Consider the following 22,957-nt stretch of genomic DNA (forward strand, 5'->3'; position numbering starts at 1 on the left):
TGTAAACGATTTCTTAATTCTGCCTCACAGTTTACATACTAATTACCAGTGTCACTAGGTGTTTTGGCCATATCCTTTATAGATTCACAAAACCAAAATGACTTATGCTTTGATACCTATGCAATAAAAATGTAGTATTTTTTCAAACAGAAATTTAGATTATTTTAATAAGATGTATTTTTAAACAATAGTCTAGCTTGGCCTATTTTCTATATTCAATTCACGAACACACGTGACAGAATAGCATTTTTAGAAGTGATACAAGGTAAGATACTAACTTTAATTTGGATCCACTGACACATCATGACAACTAAATGGGCTCACCCATTCTCTCTTATATTTTATATTTCATCTCCTTAACTTACTATTTGTTCACTTTTAGAATGATAACTGAGAAGATAAACCACAAATTCCTTATTTTGAGACATAACTCACATAAATCTCGTTTCATCAGAGCCCAAGGAAGCACAAAGTTGCCCCAGGACCCAATGTGGGATGGAAGACTGAGGAGTGGGTGGGCTCCAGGTCCCTCAGTCTTGCCTCTCCCAGGTCAACCAGATCAGCTCTTTCATTTGGTTTAGCGATTCACTGTGAAAATTAACTGCAACCCTCATTTTAGGCTAAATACCTGTGTTGTTAATAATAATACTCATAATAACAGAATAATTTTCTTTTCTTTTTTTTTTTTTTTTTTTTTTGAGATGGAGTCTTGCTCTGTCGCCTAGGCTGGAGTGCAGCAGCGTGATCTCGGCTCACTGCAAGCTCCGCCTCCCGGGTTCAAGCCATTCTCCTGCCTCAGCCTCCCGAGTAGCTGGGACTGCAGCCGCCCACCATCGCGCCTGGCTAATTTTTTTTTGTATTTTTAGTAGAGATGGGGTTTCACCGTGTTAGCCAGGATGGTCTCGATCTCCTGACCTCGTGATCCTCCCACCTCGGCCTCCCAAAGTGCTGGGATTACAGGCGTGAGCCACCGCGCCCGGCCAACAGAATAATTTTCAGTTTGACTCTATTCTCCTCCACGGGAACCAACAAGATTGAACAAAAAGCATGTTACTCTCAGATCATTTCATCAGAAAAATAAGGATAAGACATTATACCCATTTTCAAGGTAAAGTGACATTAAAAAATAAGTTATTTTCCTTTATAATACGTGATACTTCTGGAATAGAATCTAGGTCTCTGACTCATTTTTTTTAAACTACCAGTCAATAGCTAAGAAAAATAAGAATAACCAAATCTTCCTATGTTTATATCTTATATCCATATCCATCATTTCATTTTCACTGTATAACAGCCCTGTAAGTGTGATGTTTGTTTATTTCTTCATATCTGAGGTTCAGAGGACTTATAGACCAAGGTTAGTCACACATTAATCAAGTGGACCACTCAAGGCTAGATTCAATGTCTTTGGGTGCAGAATTTTCAACTATAAGGCTTTGGTTAAGGAATAGTTATTCTATTCCATTAAGTGGAAGATATACATACTGGACAGGAGTACGATTTCTTTCTTTTCTTCCCCTCTCCCTTCCAATTTTAAGCCCCTCAGGACAACAATAACCTGGACATCCACCCAGCTTGGAGCCCAGTGGGAACAGAACATGAATAAAACAGGATTTGGGAGAATGAGTCATGACAAGTGAGGTGAATGATCCCACAGTCCAATAAACCTGACCCCTAAGTCTATCACACTGGGTCAGAAGGTCCAATTATAGGTCTGTTCTAGTTCTTTTTATGATTGACAGCAGCCAGAGGCAAAATCACTTTGGTGTCTATTAATCCAGGCTCTAATTTTCCCTTTGCCCCAATACACACAAAGCATCATGGTGGCCCAGGGTGAGTGATACTGTGAATCCAGATTTAAAATGCCCCTGTTTCCTATAAGAATAGAAACTGAGTTCAATCCCGGTCCTCCTCATGAGGACATTACCTGAAGCTCTGTTTGGAAGAAAAACTTCTGTGGACATTGTGTACAGTCATAGATCTTGTCTTCTTGTCCATGGGCAGAGAAAATATGCTGCTGCAACTTGTTTGCTTGAACAAATACTGAAATGATAAAAGAATGATGAACTTGGGTTATTTTGTTTCCGAAATGCCCTCAGTCGATGACTCTGCATGAACAGACAGCAGGCCGGACCACACGCTTCCCAGGTGTGACTTACTGCTCGAGACCTGGGGAGAGCTGAGTCACATTTGCTCATGGTTGGGTCTCTGGCTTTTGTTAAGATGCACTCTACGGAGCACCTAATTCAACCCAAGCAGCTCCAAAGTAAAGGTTTATGGAGGCCCTGCTCCCTATAAATCTTTAAAAAATAAAGCCGAAAACTGTCAAATGCATAGCTCTGTCTCAACAGAAATGACTCCTATTTCTCAGCAACCCACAGGTTAAGAAATCATAGATGCCAAAACCCTGTTTATTGTGTTTGCCTAAAGTTATAGCTAGCAAACAGTTCTCTATTTAAATGTGTTAATGCTAAAAATCATATCCCACAGCTACTCTGGGGCACTGTCTATAAATGTGAAACAGAACGGCAGGTAAATTCTCTTTGGATACTTTAAGATCAACTCAGCCTACACACTGAATGCAAGGGTTTCAATAATATAAACATGTTCAATTTTAATGACTACAAAACAAGGCCCTAAGACTGTGTAACAGTTTACCTAGGAGACACGCTATTAATAATTAAATTGTATATGCCAGAGGCAGTGTTTGGGTTGGCAGAACTGACTTCTGATGGATGCCTGGTGCACTGTGACCTAAAAAGTTTGCATCTACAATATTAATCTGTATAGGCAGGGAAAGGATTTATTAAAGATGTTGGCATTTGACTTTGACTCCACTCTAATCATTAAAATTATTCTAATTGCCAGCCAACCTAAAATATTAGAATATTGTTCTTGTGAGTCATACATTTTAATCACATTTCTCATTACCTTAAAAACTGCTCAGATTTCCTTTCCCACCTAACACACTTTATATTGGAAGGGTTTTAAAAAAATTGTTATTTCTAAATTACTTCAAGATACACTAAAACAATTCACGTCTGTCTGCACAGAAAATGCAGACTGTGCACGATTAATGCATTTTTGTTTCTTTATCCATATCAACAAGAAGAAATGAGGTTTTAACACAGATGTGCAGCTAATCTGCATATAACTCAATACATTTTATGAGGCTTCTGGCTACAACATGAAAGACCTATTTTATTAGGGGTCTTAATCGTGAGGTGACCTATGACCCAGTCCTCCTTTATGAAGACTTATGAGCTTCTATAAAGAACCTAGACTCTTGACTCGTTGTATCTTAAGATATATACTACTGATGGTAAACCACAGCAGTATATATTTTTAACTATAAACCTGGAAGAATAAAAACAGTTCCAAAAGAAGGATGGAGAGTGGCCGATGGAATTATTGAATGAAGGAGCCAAACAGGCAACTGTTGAAGGCAGAGACATCAACGTACTCAGATAGTAATTGTGCTAGCTGTGCAATGAACATGGCCCCTCTTTATCACAGAACAGAAATCTATAGGCTCAGTTCAGTGAAGGTAAATAATCAATGCTTGGAATTTTGCTCTGCAAACAAAGAAGTCAACCTTGAGAGAAGGATATATTCCCCCTCCTCCAACAAATAAAAAGGCAACATAGCTTGAGGGGCTTAACCACTGAGTCCAAAACACATGCAAAATAATCACAAAGGATTTTCCAAAATAACTTTGTCATTGTTAGGGGAATACCAGAAATATGTGTGATCATATTTAAACCTCCATGGGCTTCAAATGAGAGTTTCAGATTTACTTTTTTTTTTCTGCTAAAATCTGTAATGCTATCATATCTGTTAAAAAATTTCTTCTTGAAAGTGTAAATGTAGATCAACTTCTACTCTAAAAATCCAATTTCATAGGCAATAAATGCCTCATCTAATCTGTTTTCTATGTCAGAGAATTTGGGGTGAGTTTTAATACTATCTTTGTATTTCTGGTGGAGAATGCTATGAAATTCTCCACGTTTAAGTATCAGACATGCGCTGACAACACGGCTGCACTTTTAGTTGAACATCTTGTGATTAAAAATCAGCTCTGTGCAGGCAGCCTTACCCTTGGTAACCTTTAACATTGAGAGGGAAAAAAAGTGAGCACAACATGTATGTAGTTTTCTAAATGGAAAAGTGCAAACTTCTGAGAGAACTTGAAATGCCATTTGTTCATCCTGACAGTTAACCTTCCTGCTCATGTGAGCCTTTAAGTAGGCTGCAATCAATAATGCTAATAAAGCAGAAATCAAACATCTTCCCCCCAAATTGAACTGAAGTCATGTCTGTAAAAGGCCATAGCAGTGGGAAGTAATGCTTTGGTAGGAAAGACATGATGTGGCCATCAACCTCTCCTGTGTCTTGCTGAAATAATCTTCCCACCTGTAAAGCAGACTGGACACTTGAAGGTGCCTCCCATCCCTTCGAAGCTGTGCTCTATCAGGTGGCACTGGAGTTTGGCAGGAGAGTCAAAGGTCTGGCTGCAGAGTTTGCATTCATGGTTCAGTCCTTCATCTGTCAAGGAAAATACATGAAGAGAAATGGTGAAAACCTGTCATATCTTTAATACACGAGAGAGTTATCTTTAATTGCATATATTAAACTATTTCTATCACCTAATATACATATGTAGTAGTATATATGGTTTCTGGTTATTTCACATTATTCATGAGTTTATATCAATTTAAAACAGTTCTGGAATTTAAAATCCAAAGATAATCAGAAGTCAGATTTTATCTTAAGGCTAATGCATTTTATTACACTTTTAAAATATAATTGGTATATCAATAATGAGGCATTTCCTTTTCTCTAATTACCATGATTTTCTGGGGTCTGTATTTCCAAAGTCCTAAAATAAAAAAGTGGACAGCTTCTTCCTCAGTGATTCTCCTCTGGCTTATCTAGAAGGTCCTGGAAGTGTCTATTTCTAACCATAGGTCTTCAGTGGTATTCAGTTGATAGAAACTATCTTTTTCTATTTCCAAGAATTTCTGGCAATTTTGAAGTATCATCAATAGGACAGTCTCTTACAAATGCCCTTTTCTCTGCTTCGCACCTCCAGTCTCCCACATTCTTCCTAGTTAATCTCTCCCTTAACTCTGGAAGACAGTTTCAATTTTACCCCCAGAACCAGACTCTGCCTCTGTTTCTCCAAAGCACTTTTGTGACCTCCAGGCTCACTTGACTAGCCCTGAATTTTTCTTGGATATCTTAAGAACGAGAGGGCAGAAAAATATTTTGATGTCATAACATCACTATATAAAGTGGAGAGTTTGTGTTATACATAGACACTTATTTTAAACATTTATGGATTTTAAACGTTTAAAATTAAAATTTAAAATTTAAGTTTAAAGTGTAAGGATTATCCTAACTTATTTCATTGTGCAATTGTAAGGTATAAAAAACCAGGGGCACTACAGCTAGCAGCCTAGCTAACACCAATTTAGTGTTTGCTGTGTTTCAGAACTGCTCAGAGACACGAATTCATTTAATTGCACTAAAACCCTATGAGAAAAACTACTATTAGTCTCATTTGACAGATGAGAAAGATGAGGCGCGGAGAGTTTAAGTAACTTTGCTCTGAGTCACAAGGACTCGTAATTGGAAGAGCCAGAACTTGAACGCAGGCAGTCTAGATTCAAACCTGGGCACTCTGGCCTCAGGGGCCATATCTTAATAGATAGGGTGGGGTACACACCCACTACTTCCGAGACTACTTACTAAAGGGTAGAGGCTGCACTTTAACCTGGCTTGTTATCACATTACACTTTTATATTCTCCTATTAGCAATGATTACAAAATGCTACTAAGACATTCTGGGTCTAGGGAATGAAAGACACCGTCATACTACAAGGGTAACAAGTCTACACTGCAGTTATTTTCTTTCATTCAAAGACAACATGCATGTGTAAGCCCTTTGCCAGCAGATATTACTGGCAATACCACATCCCAATTACAAAGTGAGTAATTATTAGCTAACTAGGAGTAAAATCACTCTATTTGTATTCCTAATCTTTCTTCCCATACAAGTGTGAGTCTTTAGAAGCAGAGGATTGGAATTTGTAAAAAGAGAAGCAAAGCACTAATTAAGCCACCCAGTACTGTCTACATTTCACAAGAGATAAAAACCTACTCTGTATCTGGGTGGCACAGTAAATTCCTTGATTATAATTATGTAAGAGGGAGTTTAATTGTGCATACTGACATGACAAGGGGTTATACAAAAAGCTTTAGGGATTATATAAGATCAAGGGTTTTTTCATCTGTTTCTTTCTTTCTTTTTTTTAAATCCTGAAGTCACCAAAAAATTTCCAGATTTTAGACATTAAGAAATAAAAAAAACACTATTTATTGTAAGAAACTGGATCGGCAAGTTCATCTTCAGAAATACTTGCTAACTTTAAAAGTTCTCTATTTCCTTAATGCTACATACCTTTATTTTGAATAGTAAGAAGGTTACTAAGGGTTTTCATCTCCTTTTAAAATTATGTGTGTTTTGCAGAAGAACCAAGAGATGGCCTATGGATATGAGCTGATATACACTTGTTCCAGAATTTTAAAACTTGCAATAGGTGTGATGTAATAGATCTGGCAGGTTTTCCTGGGGATAACAATTGACTGTCACATGAGCATAAAGTGAATTATGCACGTTAGGATGTTCTGTAATGTAATACTATCTTTCTTGACTATGAGTATTTTGTTTGGAAAAATAAGAGAAGGAAAAATAAATAAGACATATGTGTATGAGTGCAGGGAAAATGTACTCATTCATTTTTATGTATTTCTTACCCAAAGAAAAGAGAAGTTACATCCCAAAATGTTAAATAATTCAAATTCAGTCAAGTGAATTCATAAAAAGGTGACACACAAGCATAAAGGTATTTATGCATTATTAGGGCAGACTTATTTTCTACATATTCTATCTTTTATTTGTGAAAGCACTAAGTGACAGCAACGATAACAATCGCATCTAGCATTTTCAGAACTCTTTTTACAGCTTAAAAGCACATTGTAATGTTAAAAAAAAAGTTGGAAGTTCTACCTGCCTTTTATTTTTAAGTTACACCGTGAGGTCTTTCCCAATAAACTGATCTCCTAGTTATTTCCATAGGAGAGAAAATATATATGAATTGTTACACAGCACATTATAAGATGAGCAAAAACCAATAAGCTCTTAGGTGGACGTTTAGAGTCCCTCCTTTTCTCTCACCTTTGTTCATTTCCCTGCTCCCTTCCCCCATCTTCACACTTGCTTATTACCTCAAGGTCAAACGTATAATGAGAAAGAGAGATAGTAACACAAAACATTCTAGCAACTGGTTAATATAATTCATTTTGTATTTTTTTTTTAATTGAGGGCAGCACAGGTAGTAAAAGAAAATGAAACTTATTTATAATAAGAATTTCAAAAGTTTATCCTTATTCAGAGTGTTTAACTCTTCTCTTCTAATTCCATATTTACCTTTGTATGGCTGAGAGCCACGTCTGACTTTTCAAAGAATTCTTGAAAACCCTTAGAACTGGGGGGGATCTGGCTGAGTTAAACTCCATCTCTTTTCAAAACTCTCCTTTCTTCCCCCTATCTGGTATAAGGTAGTAAAGAACAGTAAATGTAACTGCTGTTTTATTTTAAAGCCAATGTTCTTGATGGGATACTATCAGCACCTCTACTCAGGATTTTGCCCACAAAGCATAAACTGAATTGTGCCTTTCCTCCTCCTCTTCCTAAAGGTGCCAAAAAGCTTAAAAAATTCAATCAAAATAACCATTTCTGCTCTCTGGAAAGGTAGCAGCTGACAGTAATTGGATAATACAGCCTGACTCATTTATTAAAAAGAGATTCAGAGTCAATTGATTTAATAACCATTACAATATTCCATTAAGGATATAATAGGCTAGTACAGCCCTATTTTTTAATTAAGAATTATAGATGGGATCTTCGAATGAAACTTCTAGATTTTTCTTCTCCTTTTTTGCTTATCTATATTCTCCAGATTTTCTACAATGAGCACAATTTGCCTTGTAGGGTACTTTGAAATTAAAAGAGAGAGGAAAAAACCTACCTTTTCTAAACCCTATTAATGAAGACTGATTACAACACTGAAATTTTGCTAGCTAAAAAATTAGATAGGAAATGAGCAATATTATGAAGTACAGAAAAACTCCAGTTTTGCCCAATTAAACTTAAAAGTATTCTAGCCAAGTATGTGCAAAAACAAAAATTAGCACAAGGAAAGGGAGAAAGAACTATCAGAATGCAATTTAGCTATATGAGCAAACATAGAGCTTTCTGTATGAGCCTGTATCTTTCCAGAACACACAGAATACCCCTCTCTGTTGGATACTGAGGGAGGTGTATGTGCCTAGCAATGGGGGTCCAGTGTCAGAGTGGGGCCTTTACCATTGAGAACATGCTGGAAGCCAGCAACTTCCTGTGTTGGTCACCCACTGGAAGGCATGACCAAAGCTGCTCTGAGCATAATTAAGAAATCATTTCACATGTATAGAAATTTCATCTAAAATAATTATTTCCATTTGTTAATCTTCATTTAACTGTGAACATAAATGTAAACAGGAATCAAGTCTACATAAAAGAGACTGATGCTAATGTAAATATTTACTCCAATATTAAATGTTTCAAAGGAAAGCGTCTGCATACATAATTGGACTACAACCTCACTGACTTAGTAGGAAACGTGATAATCACTCACAAAATTTTGTGCTCTAAGAAAACCATCTGCTTGTCTAAAGCCAGTTCAAAGATGAATGACAACTTCTATACCTCCAATTTATAAAACCTGGACCTACGTAACTATTTATTAGCCTGTTTTATAACAGGAGAAATATTAGTTACCATTTGGATGCTCAAGCACAGGTTTAAATTATGAGCTCCAAGGTGGCAATTGTTAGTTTTAACACAAGACACTGACATTTCAATATAAGCTTTAAACAAGAGAAACCCTTTAAGCAGCCTCTAGACTGTGTGTCCCATGTTTATACTCCTTTTCCTTCAATAAAAACAAAAATCTAGAGTGGCTACAAGCAAATGTTCAGTGGCTGACTTACATGCGGCTGTTATCCCACGAATCACTGGGGGCCCCCTCATATCGTCTGATCAACACTACAGCCATTACTGAGGGCCAATTTGTAACAGTTTATAAGTAGAACTCCTTCTCCCTTTTACCCTCGAGACTGGCCAGAAGGGTCCTTCAGCCTCTTCCACTGCATAAATCTATAGGCTAAAGTCCACAGATAGAAACCCCTCCCGCTATATCACCATGTGGCCGGGGCCATACTTAAAAGCTCTGATCTGAGTGGGAGTAAACTCTGCCCTCAGAATCCAAACAGAGGAATCAAATGCCCTACAGTTGTAACTTATCCAGTTCAAATGTGTGTTACCACTATATCCTCATATACATTTTTAAATCTAAGAAAACTATGCCCTAACCCAATTCCCAACCCCCCACCCTTACTTTGCTTCTCCTCTTCCCTGAGTTAATTTCCAAGCACACATTTATAAGCTAGGGGTCCGAAGAGTAACAAAGAAAAGCCATACATGACAAAACTCACCCCTCGGCTACACTGGCTCGCCCTAGAAACCAGGAGTAGAAAAATAGGCAGACTGCAGTGTAATTTGCCATGCACACAGCCATCACATTCTTTCCAGGGCCATAGCACTCAGCCACGATAATTTGTTGTATTATATACAGCACATATTTCATGACTGTAACATAAACACACTGAGGTGCTAATTTGGCAATGGAGAACATGACTTAGGCTTCAAAGTCTGCCGGTAGATTAGTCATTAAGCCCCCAAAGTAAGGCAGAATTTGAGAGAATTGAATATTGTGTGAATGTTTTTTCTCATACCAGTTAAAAAGTTCTGCCCTTATTTTTTTGGAACAAGTTGCCATGAAAATGAATGCTGCCTGAAGACCGACGCTAGCACCTTCCAGGAGTTTTGTCACTGGCAATATGGGAGTGTCTGGCACTGTCAGTATTTCTATGCCACGTGAGAGAGGAACAGGAGACACAGGCAAGAGACTCTTACAATAAGAGGAAAAGGACACTGGGACATGAGGAAATGAGCTTCAGGTTCCTGGACCCTGACTGTGTGCACAAAGTACCTAACCCTTAGGTATCTCAAGAAGAGCCGCAGGATACACATCCTGTGTGCCTCAGTCAGAATCTCACTTCCAGGAGATCTACAGGTGCAAGCTTACCTTAACTTAGTTACTGGCTGTTTTTAGCCAATGGTCTAAAGGCTACAATGCTTTTGGACTTTATAAGCAAAGCCACTGATATTGCCACTGTTATTTCCTGCCTTGAACTTCTCATTATCAGCAGGGCTGGAGCAGGAAATGATTCAACTGGGGTAGGCTGCATGGTACCCAGCAGATTTTAAAGAGCCCAGGGGCTGCCTAGAGCCCCATAAACATCAGCAGCTTGGAAACTAGCAGGAGGTCCAGGTGGGTAGGGAGAGGAGAGGCAGGCAGTGGGATTTTAGATGCTCTGAGATGCAATATCGTCCAATTCCTTGGCTATTATTATAGGTTGTGTGGAGGACTTATTAGAATATTCTCATGTAGGAGAAAACATTGGAATGTTGTTCAAACAATAAACAGTAAAACAAACAGCTCACCAAAAAGGTGGCTTTCCTTCAACTGTGGGGACTCAGCAGTGGTATTTTGGCACAAGTAGGGAATGGGGATAAGCACACAGACTACAATGTTTTTCAAACCTGGCCAGTACATTAGCTCCTCTAGTTCTTTCTTTTCTTCTTCACATTCTGAATCTAAACATGGATCCCATAGTTGAAGTCCCAGAGAAAACGATAGTGCCTACAAATAGCTTTAAAGGTAAAACTTTGCCCTCACTTTTTCTTTTATATTAAAAAAAACCCCGCAAACACCAGTTTTGGAAGGGCACTGATAAAAATCACTTTGATTCTTCCTGTCCTCATCCCAAGAAAAAAATTGTTAGCCAAGAAAAGAAGAAAGTAGTGGATATTTCTTAGTAAATATTCTGGAAAAGGCAAGGGCAGGGATAAGGACGGGAGTGAGGACTGAGACCAACTAAGTCTGATGTATGTCCTCCAGGTTTGATTAGATATTGGAGTTGCTTTTAAACAACTTGGATGTTGTTAACACAGTGCCACTGTGTTCCACTGAAAAGGATCCAGTTTACTCGAACAGTCAATTTTCCCCCTCATTTATACCCACTTGAATACAGGAGAGTACATTTTTTCTTTCAAAAAATTTTTGTCACCTAATCTTTAGTGCTGTTCTGTTCTCTGACTTGAAAGAAAGTTTGTGAGCACGCAAATACAAGTATAAAACATTTGTTTCCATTTCACATAACAGACTAGATGAATGGAATGATTGAAGACAGCAGTGTTTCCAATTCAGCAACGCATTTCAGTTTTTGACTTGCCTACAAAGAGTGGTGTGTGGCAACCCTGACCATCTCAATGCCATGAGAGTGTTGAGAACTCAGTTTGGGGTTATTCACCTATTCTTGCTACAGTGCAAGTTCCAGGAGGGCAAGGGTATTTGTCTGTTTTGCTCATCGATGTACACGAAGTACCTAGAACAGTACATGGCTCATAGCTGGAACTCAATAAATATTTATTGAATTCATGGGAAATAACTACTTAGCAAATCCTGTATTTAATTTCATCAGAATAAAATGCCAAGACCGATGGTAAAACAATATCTATTGTTTGTCAGTTGGGTTTCAAAATTTTGCTCCATTCCCTTGTGCATTAAACCCTATGCATATAACATAGCGGACTGGCAAAATCCACCTTACAGTGCTTGGCTTCTTTATTTCCCGAAATAAGATGAAAATACTCTGGCAAATAAAGCATTAACAAAGTAGCTGTCTAATTTGCCAGCTTATCCCTGGCAAGAAACTGATGAGCCAAAACTTATCCCTTATTTCCAGAAGAAAAATATTATTATGTATCCTATATCTGAAATACCAAAAAGTGGCATATCAAAGAAAGAATAATTACCTTTTATATGTCCCAAGTCGTAGAGAAGTCTCTATACCGTACATCCATGACCCATAAACAATTTTTATTAATTGTCTGTATTCTCATGTTACAAAGCTCCATTCTTTTAACTAATTGGTTAAATCAGATGTATGCATTTATTATACTCTTTGTTTAAAATTTCTCTTGTTTGATATCAAATACCTTCTATTAATGCCCTTACATCTGGGACTTCCGGCAGTAGTGGAAGTACAGGTATATTTACCTTTGAGTACTGTACAAAACCCCCACAAATTGGTAAGATCGAAAGAGGATAGTTCATGCAGCATAAACTAAATGTAACCTGCTTTAAAGTTAAATCTATTGGGAAAACATCTTTGAGAACTGAGACAGCGCAAGAGTCAATATTAATTCCACACAGCGGGGGGCCCGCAACACAAGCCATGTGCTGGACACGGCACTCATCAGGCATGTTTTCCTGTTGCTGTGCTGAGTTTATGGCAAGGGTCAGCGCCTTTTCTTTTTTTCTTTCTTTCTTTTTCTTTTTTTATCTTCTTCTTCTTGGCATAAAGCCACTAGTCATCTGAAGGAGAAAGTCTCCAAACACTGAAAAGCTGTTTATCCTTGCTAGAAAGCACGGCTTGCTACTGCTGATGATTTTTTAAACAACAAAAGCAAATCAAACAAACACAAGAAATTGAGTGAGGTTCAACAGCTTCTGCAAATGTTATGGACCTTGACAGTCATGGGTTTTAAGTGCTCACAGGTTTAGATGAGAAACTAAGTCAAGCATTTTCAAAGCTAATTATCTTTCTAAGAAACTATATTATTGATTACTTATTGCAAAGCTGACATCTTCTCTCCTTCTGATTCTGTTTATTAATAGAATCAGAGTTCACCACAGAAGCACACGTCGTATCTGCAATGGCACATGGGGGTGTTAAGGGGGCCAAAATCTCTCTAATTTCCAAGAGGCTCAATCGTGCTCCTTTTCACTTTGTGGCAATGGTAGGAAAACCATTAAGCAGCAATGCGAAAATCACAATACTGCATGCTATTTGCAAATGAGTCACATTTTTATTGTTCTATTGGTGTGACCTTAGAAACTTGGCCTTGAAGAATTAAAAAAAAAAAAGGTAATGGCACAATAAACGCAATAAGATTTCTAAAAACAGTTTATTGGAAATGTGCTGTGAAACTTGAATTCTTCTAATCAAACGATGCCACCCCTTAGAGAAATTTGCCTGTGCATTATTAAAGTGATATACTGCAGTACTAGTTAGAGCTCCATAACCTTTAAATTGCCTGATTGTAATTAAGGCCACTAGTTTTATTTAGGAAGGTTCAAGGAGGCTCAATTTAAGTTGGCTTAACTAGTGTGAATTTAATGTCATGCTGCCAGAAGGCAGAGGAGCATTCTGGCCTGGCTGTTCTGTGGCACATGCAGCTGTGGGGTCATGTATTCTAAATTAAACCCAGATTTTAAAGAAACTACAGATATCAGTAAATAGCTGGATGTGTGTAAATAGACGCCCCCATGTTTGCATGTGTACATCATTCATTCTTTCATTCGGTCATTCAGTATGCTGGCAGTTTTCCAATTTAGGAATCTAAATACAGTTGGTCCTAGAACAACATGGTTAGAACTGCATGGGTCCACTTATCTGCAGATTTTTTTTCAACCAAATGTGGACTGACAATATAGTACTCACGGGATGTGAAACCTGCATATAGGGGTTCCAAATACACTGCGGGACTTGTGCATGCATGGATGTGGGTATACATGCGGGTCCTAGAATCAATCCCCTACATATCCCAACGGACAGCTGTACAGTTGATCATTTGCAGAATGAGGAGAAGGGGTTTGTAGATGTTTCTAAGGGCATGATGACCCCTTTCACAGAAAGGCATGGCTTAAGGCAATGTCCAATCAGCATTAATGATTTAAAATGAAATGTGCATGTAACAAAGTTGTAAAGGCAGGAATCTTACTATAAATAAATTCTAGGAAGGAAAATTTATAGTCAGGAATATGAGGAGAAAAGAAAAGGTATTCTTCGGACAGGCCACTGAATGGAGTGCTGAGAACAATATATAAACTTCACTGCAAGGGCAGCAAATCAAGGACTGAAACAAAAGATGAAAGAAAATGTAGGTACTCAAAGCACAGACTAGCAGAAGCAAAGGGAAGCAGCAGAGAGAAAACACTTACAGATTTGACCCATGTTCAAAATTTTACTGGATGTGAACTCAACAACATTCATCTCTGGATAGAATGCTGGCAATTTTCTGTAGCTCCAACAGCAATAATGATAAATGAATTTCCTTACAGCCAAGTGGCTCAAGCAGCCAACTACGTTACCACTATATAATTAATAACAATAAGCAATTAAAGAGAACAGCAGGTTACAACTAAAAGGTGTCAAAATATATTAGTAAAGGAAAATACAGCAACAATACACTTAAAAGAAAAATAAATGTACACCACATGAATCCATGTACAGTGTCTTCTTCCAGACTATATTTTGGACAAAACTTTTATGTTTGAAGAAAAATAGACGATGGTCTAAAATTACTATAGAGCAATTAATATCCCCCCAAAAACAAATAACATTCCTAATGCTCAGAGAAATCTGAAATGTGATATAGGACACATGACTGGGAAGGCATATAAGAATTAGCTGGCTACTATTTGGCATTTTTTTAAATTAAAAGATAATTTTTTAAATTAACAGACATTCTAATAAATATCTCACAAAACTGTATTTTTTGGCTTAAGTATTTTCAAAGATCCCAGAACATTTTTTTTTTCCATGTAAAATTGAGGAGAAGCAAGCAACAAGGAGAGTGGAGGAAAAAAGAAAGGGAAAGAGTCAACATGGTACATTTGGCTAAACACTGGAGAACTGGATAAAATTTAGAAGAAGCTTGGAGATGCTCTAACTATGGACTTTTTTAAAAGATGAGAAAATTGAGACTATATATATATATATGTACATATATAATTTTTATTTTTTTTTTTTTAGAGTAAAGGGGTCTTTGCTCTGTTGCCCAGGCTAGAGTATGGTATATGTGCTCATAGCTCCCTGCAGCCTCAAGCTCCTCAGCTCAGGCAATCCTTCTTGAATAGCCAGGACTACAGGTGTGTGCTGCCATGCATGGCCTGAGACTATAGATATTAACCAACACACTCATGACAGAAAAGCCTTATGGTCATGGCCAGCAACAGAATTCAGGCTTCCCGAATCCAAGATTATACTGTCCCACCAACCTTCACTTAAAAAAGAAGTTATTTCCTCCCTTAGTACAATTTAAGTTGTCAAGGAAACAAAACAGCAGTTACTGTTTTCTAGATCTCTTATTGATGTGCAAGGAGCTATTTCTATTTCCATGCCAACCTGGCGACGCCTTTGCTCCCTGACAAATCAAGGCCTGAATTTATTCGAATCCACCTCATCCCCCTATGTCTTAAGCAGCTACCGTTAAAGTCTCTCTCACCCCTTGAAAGCTTTTCTTCTCCCTTTAGGGAAGGGAAGCCTAAGTTAATGTGATGCACCTGTTGGAAGGCTGGAAAATTTGGTTATAGGAAGTTAAATTTCCCATATCTAGAAATAAAGATAGATATATCTCTAGATATGGGGAATTTTATCTTCCTAGATGGTGCTCCTAGAAGGGCTAGGTAAAGCACTTGGGTCTGAGCTGTCAATCTGAAGGAAATCTTCCCGATTATACAACCTGTGATGATGGAGTGGCTGAACACTGATGCTCTGGATGACAATAACTCAATAATTTGCTTAAACTGTTACCCAAAACCCTGTGGAGGCTGAGCTTCAGTGCTCCTTTATGGAGTTATAATTACTCAAAAACAAACACTGATTTCTTAATTCTATTCTGCCTATAGCTAACTGTACTTCTTCAAGTACCTGGATCATTCCCTGATATGGTGTTAAATTGAGTGTTTGGGAAGAAACCGAGACTGCATGCATAACCCAAAGTGTGTGGCTTACTAGAAATGTAACTCCATACTTACGTATGGAAAATAGGTCAGCTCAATATGTTCCTAACCTACTTTTCTCTCTTGGGCACCATTCTGGATACACTAGCACATCTAGACACTGTATGCTGAAGCCAAGATGTTACTGGCATATCAATGAATCATACTCATTTCTAGTTCCTTCTGCTGTTTTCTGTCAATCAAGAGCTATCTAAGTGAGAGAGTTGTTACCCTCTGTGATGGGAAGAGAGAAGGAGTAAGGGAGGGAAGAAAGAAGGGTGAGAGGAAGGGAGGGAGGGAGGGAGGGAAGGAGGAAATAAGGAAGAGAGGGAGGAAGGGAGGAAAGAAAGACAAAAGACTCGTGGTAAGAAAGATTTCTTCCTCATTTCTACTTAGTTATGAAGTGTGATGAAGAAGTAGATGTCTCTGGGTATTTTTGCTATGTCAAAAACCAAAGCTAAAGACTACGAAAAAGGGCCTAACAAAAACCATGGATTAGTTAATAAGTCTATCTGTTAAATGAAGAATGAGACATAATAATTATAGAGCGCTCTTTCTCAGATGATAATTCCTTATATTACCTTCTGTAAAGCTATTAAATATTTCTAAGTCTATAATGCCAAATTATAAATATGTTTGGGGCACAATAAATTTTTAATCCCCTATCTTTATGACAATTTTTCTAAAACCTGAACCAGCTCATTCAAGATCCACTTAAAAAATTTAAAAATTGTATACTGTGTCAATATAAAGGCTGATAATGCCTCTCCTAACACAAAAGGCTACTGACATAATCTCACTAAAATATCTGTCAATGGCCTTAAAACATTTTATATATTTAAAGGCTCTGTTTTGCTTTGCATGATATGTGATACAATAAGCACAGAATTCCAATGCTGTCTTAAACAATCTAAGTAGAAATCTGATGCCAAGGACTGTAAAGTTTATTTCCTTTCTGAAAGCAAGTCATATTTAGCTCACTTATTGGTTTCATTCTAGGTAAAGAAATCATAAAAGTCCAGGACAGAAAGTGACCTATAGGGATGACCTGGCCTCTTGCCCTTTCTTTGCTTCTGAAAAGCAGTAGCAATGTTTGGTTCCTTAAAGACAAAGATTAGCATGAGGATTTTTAAATTTGACAATCTGGAGAAAAGCGAGTACTCTTATATAATTTTGTGGAACTGTAATTGTTGCGTAAAACAGGAGATGTAGGGTCTGATCTGAACCAGTAACAAAAGTTCTCATCTCAGAATACAGGAGAAAAGACAGTTCAGAAATTAAAACAAGAGTGGGCAAATAGAGATTAGCATTGTATGAACGTGCAGAAAAGAAAAAGGTGAATACATAATTTCAGCCTATTTTCAGCCAATTGCAATAATTCAGCATGCATAGATACTTATATTTAGAGAAAAATGCCCAGGCAAAATAATTTTTTTTCTCTGGGACGGGAAGAGAAGTTTTCTTAATTAAATTCTGCCCTGGGCTATTTTAAATAATTAAAAATAAAATAATTCTCAAAGAATTAGACATAACTATTGCTCTCTCAATAGGACAGCATGGGATTGATGAAGAGACAGACTGGCATTCTGGCTCATGTAGTTCAGTCTGAATCTTCTTCTTCCTCTACCAGATACTCACAATTCAGCTAGACATGTCTCCAAAGGGAACATCGAGAGGAAGGGGAAGAATGCAACCAGTGACACACGGGACCTAGAATCTAGGCATCTCTCTTTTGAAATGAATATTAGAAATTCTATCTTAAACTGATAACAGCAGGGAAATTCCAAATCAAAGTAATCACTATGGCCTTAATTCACCCGAGTAGGTCTAAATATGATCTCATCTTCTGCAAAATATCAGACTTTGTGCTTAGGCCAACTTGACTTTTAAGCACAAGATGTTGAAGGAAGTGTCTCCACAAGTCAAACTCATGGGCATGTCGAAGGCCCCATAAAAATGAGACTCTTATTGTTGCTAAGATTATGACAATGGTACATTCTCCTCCCCTTATCTCTAACTGAGGATGATTATAAATATAATAACTACCGTATTTATATAGCCCTTTACAATTTTCAAAATGTGTGGGTGTGGGTTTATATACATCCATTCTCAATTAATCTGCTCAATAACACAAATTTCTCCAGGTAACTCAAGTTCTAGGAAGAGCTTTACTGATTTGCTTGAAGTGATATGGGTAGTTACTGACAGCCTGGCTCAAATATGGATTTAGGTTCCAGATTAGAGAAAAGAAAACAACTAAATTTCAATATCGGAGCAAATTTTTAGTTAAATCGTGTATGATGCTTAGTGTACTGGGTCCCTATGCCCAGGAATACAGGAGATCATCCATCTACTTGTGTTGATAATGTATATTTAGTTAAGGCAGTGAACAACAATAAAGAGAAAATTAGAAAAATATACTTTCAGCTTGGGCCTTTCTGGTTATTTTGATGGTTTATTTTAGGGTCCTTTTAAGGTTTCATTAAGGCCAAAAATGTGGTATTCGTTTTTTTTTTTGTTGTTGTTGTTGTTTTTGAATTCATCAAGATTTAATTCAAAATTTGGCATTAAAAAATCTGACTAATTCATGAAGAAATAACATATTTCAATTTTGCTCTTATGGGTAAGAAAACTGATATGATTCATTTTATTAACAAACCGTTTGAAAATCCAAAATGTCATTATTTTCAAACTGTGTGAAACAAGGCAGAATCATTTGTTTCCCAACAAATGGTACCCGTTACAAGGTTGTTTTCTCTTCCTCATGTGGAGAGTTTCACATATACTGCTAAATATCACTTACTGAGTTGATTTGGAAAATACCAGGAAAACCATATACTGTACAGCTCAAATGATTGGAGTTAACAAAAACAAACAAACCCTCCCGGCCCCCAGAAATGTAAATAAAAAGTTAGATTTCCCTGTACTACATTTGATTGCATTAATTGATGTTTAAAAAAAATCCGTTGAAAATAAAGCCCAGCAGTAGCATTTTTCTTTCCTAAATCACAATAGCAGCACATTACAAACATTACCAAAAGGTCCCCTGGTGCGATTGTAAAGTTCCACTCTGGCAGTAAAATGCTTCTACTGTGTGTTCTCCATTTTCATCTCCACCCTCCCCAATATATAAGAAAGCAGGTCACGAATGCAATTAAGCCTGCTTGTGTGTTGCTTAAATATTAATTTCTGATGAATGCTCAGATATTGAATAGTCATCCACTACATCTTTTAAAATATATATATTTAAAAATCCTCTTATTTTAACATAGGGTTTGAGCTTGGTTAGTAAGCAGATCATTACTACTGAGTCCAGTTTTATAATCTGTCATCTTTTCTACTGTCACAAAAGTTGCTTCCACAGTGGGAGGGAAATTCTTGGAATACAAGGCATGTACCAGGCCTGGTATGTTAGCAAACACAGACCTCTACTACAGATATAAAGTAACTTACACTATAGTGTACAGAAGAGACAGTATTTATAGAAATCAGCACAGGCATCATCCCCAAAGCCTTTCTTCCCATGCGACATGGTGGAGAGGTTCAAAGAACAAAGGCTTTGGGATCACTTAGCGGGTGGGATGCCCAACCCTGCCACTAACAAGCTGAGCCATTTCACATAGGTTATTTATCCTTGCCTTAGTCAAATCATCTATTAAATGGGAATATCAAGTACCTATGTCATGGGACTGTAGAAGTGAGACTCAATCAAAATCATATATATCAAGTATCTAGCATAATACTTGGCCTATGGTAACTACTCAGTAAATGTGAGTTATTCTTGTTATTAAGAATGAAACAAATGTTTGTTCCTTTGTTGAAATATCTTTTAACGCTCAGCATTTTTACTTTCTTATTATCTAGGATACAGATCTTACTCTTTTTTCCCAACACTTCAGCCAATTATTTTAAAAGATTAACAGTTTTGATGCATAATTTTTTGATCTATACTGGAAGACTTTCTCTGAATATCTAGTCATTTATATAATCAGAAATGGAAGTTATCATATTCATCCTTGTAAATATTTTCTTTGAGTTTTTAAATAATATTTAGAATACTCCAACAGTCTTCAAAAGCTGGGTATACATGGAAGGCAGCTATGTGTACCACTAAACTGTGAATGCACAACCTGAATGTACATAGAGGCTTTCAAAGAAGTATGCAGACTGGGGTAATAATTCAGACGGAACTGATTTTCAGTGTTAAACTCCACATGGACTCTTTCCTAAAACTGATCTGCCTGCAAGCAGCCTGTGGTCTGCTGGTTCCCCTTTCTCGCCTCTCCTTTTAATTAACCTTGTCCTATTGTACAAAATGTGGGAGTACTTCCTGCTCTTTCTCAATCTTACTCATGTTTTGTCCTGGGCTGCAAAAATCTTCTGGGGGACAATTGGCTAATTCAAAAACTGGATACCTGCTGTGGAAGAGATCCGCAAGGGCGAAAGCAAAATTAGCCATGGTACAACATGCTAAAGAGGGCAGTGCCTTTTTCATCCAGGTGGGAAACTCACAAGGCTTGTGCCTTCTCCATCTCTCTTAGAGCTAGAATTTAGAAGTGAGATTATTGTCACAGGAATGCATATTAACACTTTCATTTTCAAGTCAAAGTCAGACTTTTTCTGACATTAAGTGTAAGTTTGTTTTGGCTTATGACTTTGACAGTGAAGACTGGCTTTGTCCTTTAAATTACATGGCAAGTATCTCATCCAATTGAATGAGATAAATGTTAATGATAAAAATATACTTAAAGTATATGCAATATACAGTGCACTGAAAATTGCATCTTTTCAATGACTTAATTTATGATTAAAAATTTTATAGGTGCCAAATTAAAAGCATGTGAGGATATATATAATTTTAAAAGTTGTTTTTGGGGTTACACAAACAACTTTGAAGATGTTAACATATACGGTAGAAGTTTTTCTTTTCTTTCATATGTTTGTCTTATCTTTTTACTGCTTTTACAATTACCATTTTAGTGTTTTCTCATTTTGGCAATTTTAGTAATAATAGATATTGGAATTCATAGATCTTATTCTATTTTAAAACCTGTTTCACATAGCTGCAAACAATGAAAAAAATAAGCAGGGGGAATTTCCAGTTACCAAATATAATAGAGCTATGGTTAGAAATTTGATATTTCTTTTTTTGAGATGGAGTCTCACGCTGTTGCCCAGGCTGGAGTGCAGTGGCTCGATCTTGGCTCACTGCCATCTCTGCCTCCCAGGTTCAAGCGATTCTCCTGCCTCAGCCTCCTGAGTAGCTGGGACTACAGGTGTGTGCCACCATGCCCAGCTAATTTTTATATTTTTGATAGCGATGGGGTTTTGCCATGTTGGCCAGGATGGTCTCAAACCCCTGACCTCAAGTGATCCACCCACCTCAGCCTCCCAAAGTGCTGAGATTACAGGCATGAGCCACTGCACCCGGCTAGATTTTAAAAATTAATTTATTTAATTTTAATTTAATTTTTAAATTTTAGATTCAGAGGGTACATGTGCAGGTTTGTTACATAAATATATCGCATAATGGTGAGATCTGGACTTTCAGTGTACCCATCACCCTGTACTCAAATAGTGAACACTGTACTCAAAAGGTATTTTTTTTTAACCCTCACACCCCCAACCCTCCCCCACTTTGGAGTTCCCAGTTTCTATTATTTCCATCTTTATGTCCATATGTATCCATTGTTTAGTTCCCACTTATAAGTGAGAATATGTGGTAATTTGATTTTCTGAGTTAGTTCACTTAGGATAATGGTCTCCAGCTCTATCCATGTTGCTGCAAAGGACATGACTTCATTCTTTTTTATGGCTGCATAGTATTCCATGGTATAAATGTACTGCATTTTCTTTATCCAATCATCCACTGACAGGCATTTAGGTTGATTCCATGGCTTTGCCACTGTGACTAGTGCTGCAATAACACAGGTATGCAGGTGTCTTTTCATATGATTTCTTCTCCTTTGGGAAGAAGCCCAGTAGTGGGATTGCTGGGTGGAATGGTAGTTTTATTTTTAATTATTTGAGAAATCTCCCAACTGTTTTTCATAGAGGTTGTACTAATTTACATTATCACCCACAGTATATAAGTGTTCCCTTTTCTCTGCATCCTTGACAACATATGTTGCTTTTTGACTTTTTAATAATAGCCGTTCTGACTGGTGTAAGATGATACCTCATTGTGGTTTTAGTTTGCATTTCTCTGATGATTAGTGATTTTGAGTATTTTTGCATGTTTCCTGGCCACTTGTATGTCTTCTTTTGAGGAATGTCTGCTCATGTCCTTTGCCCACTTTCTAATGGAATTGTTTGTTTTTTTCTTGTTGTGCTGTTTGAGATCACTGTAGAATCTGGATATCAGTCCTTTGTTGGCGGCACAATTTGCAAACATTTTCTCCCATTCTGAAGATTGTCTGCTTATCCTGTTGATTATTTCTTCTGCTGTGCCGAAGCTGTTTTGTATTTAGTTTGAACTATACCAAGTGTTTTTAATCTTTATAATTCTTATATTGATTTTCTTCTTCTATATTCTTCCTCTTCTCCTCCATATAGGAAAAACAGAGAAGGAAGAAAAGGGAGAAGAAGCCATAGGCTGTGGGGCAGAAAGGGACCCTGGTTTCAGGAGTGTGTTTAGACAGGAGAAAGACAGGAGACAGCAGAGTTTTATCAAAATGGGTTTCCCACCTACAGTCAGTGCTGTCAGCTTCCCCAAAGCAGTGGTGGGTCTTGCAGGATCTGGGAGGTAAAACTGAGGCAATGGCTATAAGGGCTGAAACACCGAGTCCGCTCAGCAGAATGCCATCAGCGGGACTGAGGAGGTTAGAAAAGGTGGGCCTGCGCCTTGGGTCCTGCCTGCCCCCTTGCATCCTGCCTGCTCCAAAATCCCAAAAGTGTGGGTTTTTGTTTTATACGGTTGTTGTTGTTGTTGACTGAAT

General features: G+C 37.5%; 1 protein-coding gene across 8 annotated transcripts in view; it reads right to left on the bottom strand.

The window, feature by feature from the left end:
• Positions 1–22,957, bottom strand: part of ZNF521 (zinc finger protein 521) — a 298,052-nt gene that overhangs the window by 33,506 nt on the left and 241,589 nt on the right. For all 8 annotated transcript variants that reach the window (XM_063653514.1, XM_063653511.1, XM_063653512.1 and 5 more), the window contains 2 exons: positions 4,414–4,545; positions 1,928–2,043 (listed from right to left, as the gene is read on the bottom strand). In XM_063653514.1, the coding sequence (XP_063509584.1) occupies positions 1,928–2,043; positions 4,414–4,545 (248 nt within the window). The remainder of the gene's footprint in view (positions 1–1,927; positions 2,044–4,413; positions 4,546–22,957) is intronic.

The sequence above is a fragment of the Pongo pygmaeus genome, chromosome 17 (assembly GCF_028885625.2).
Source record: "Pongo pygmaeus isolate AG05252 chromosome 17, NHGRI_mPonPyg2-v2.0_pri, whole genome shotgun sequence".
NCBI classification, from domain to species: domain Eukaryota; kingdom Metazoa; phylum Chordata; class Mammalia; order Primates; family Hominidae; genus Pongo; species Pongo pygmaeus.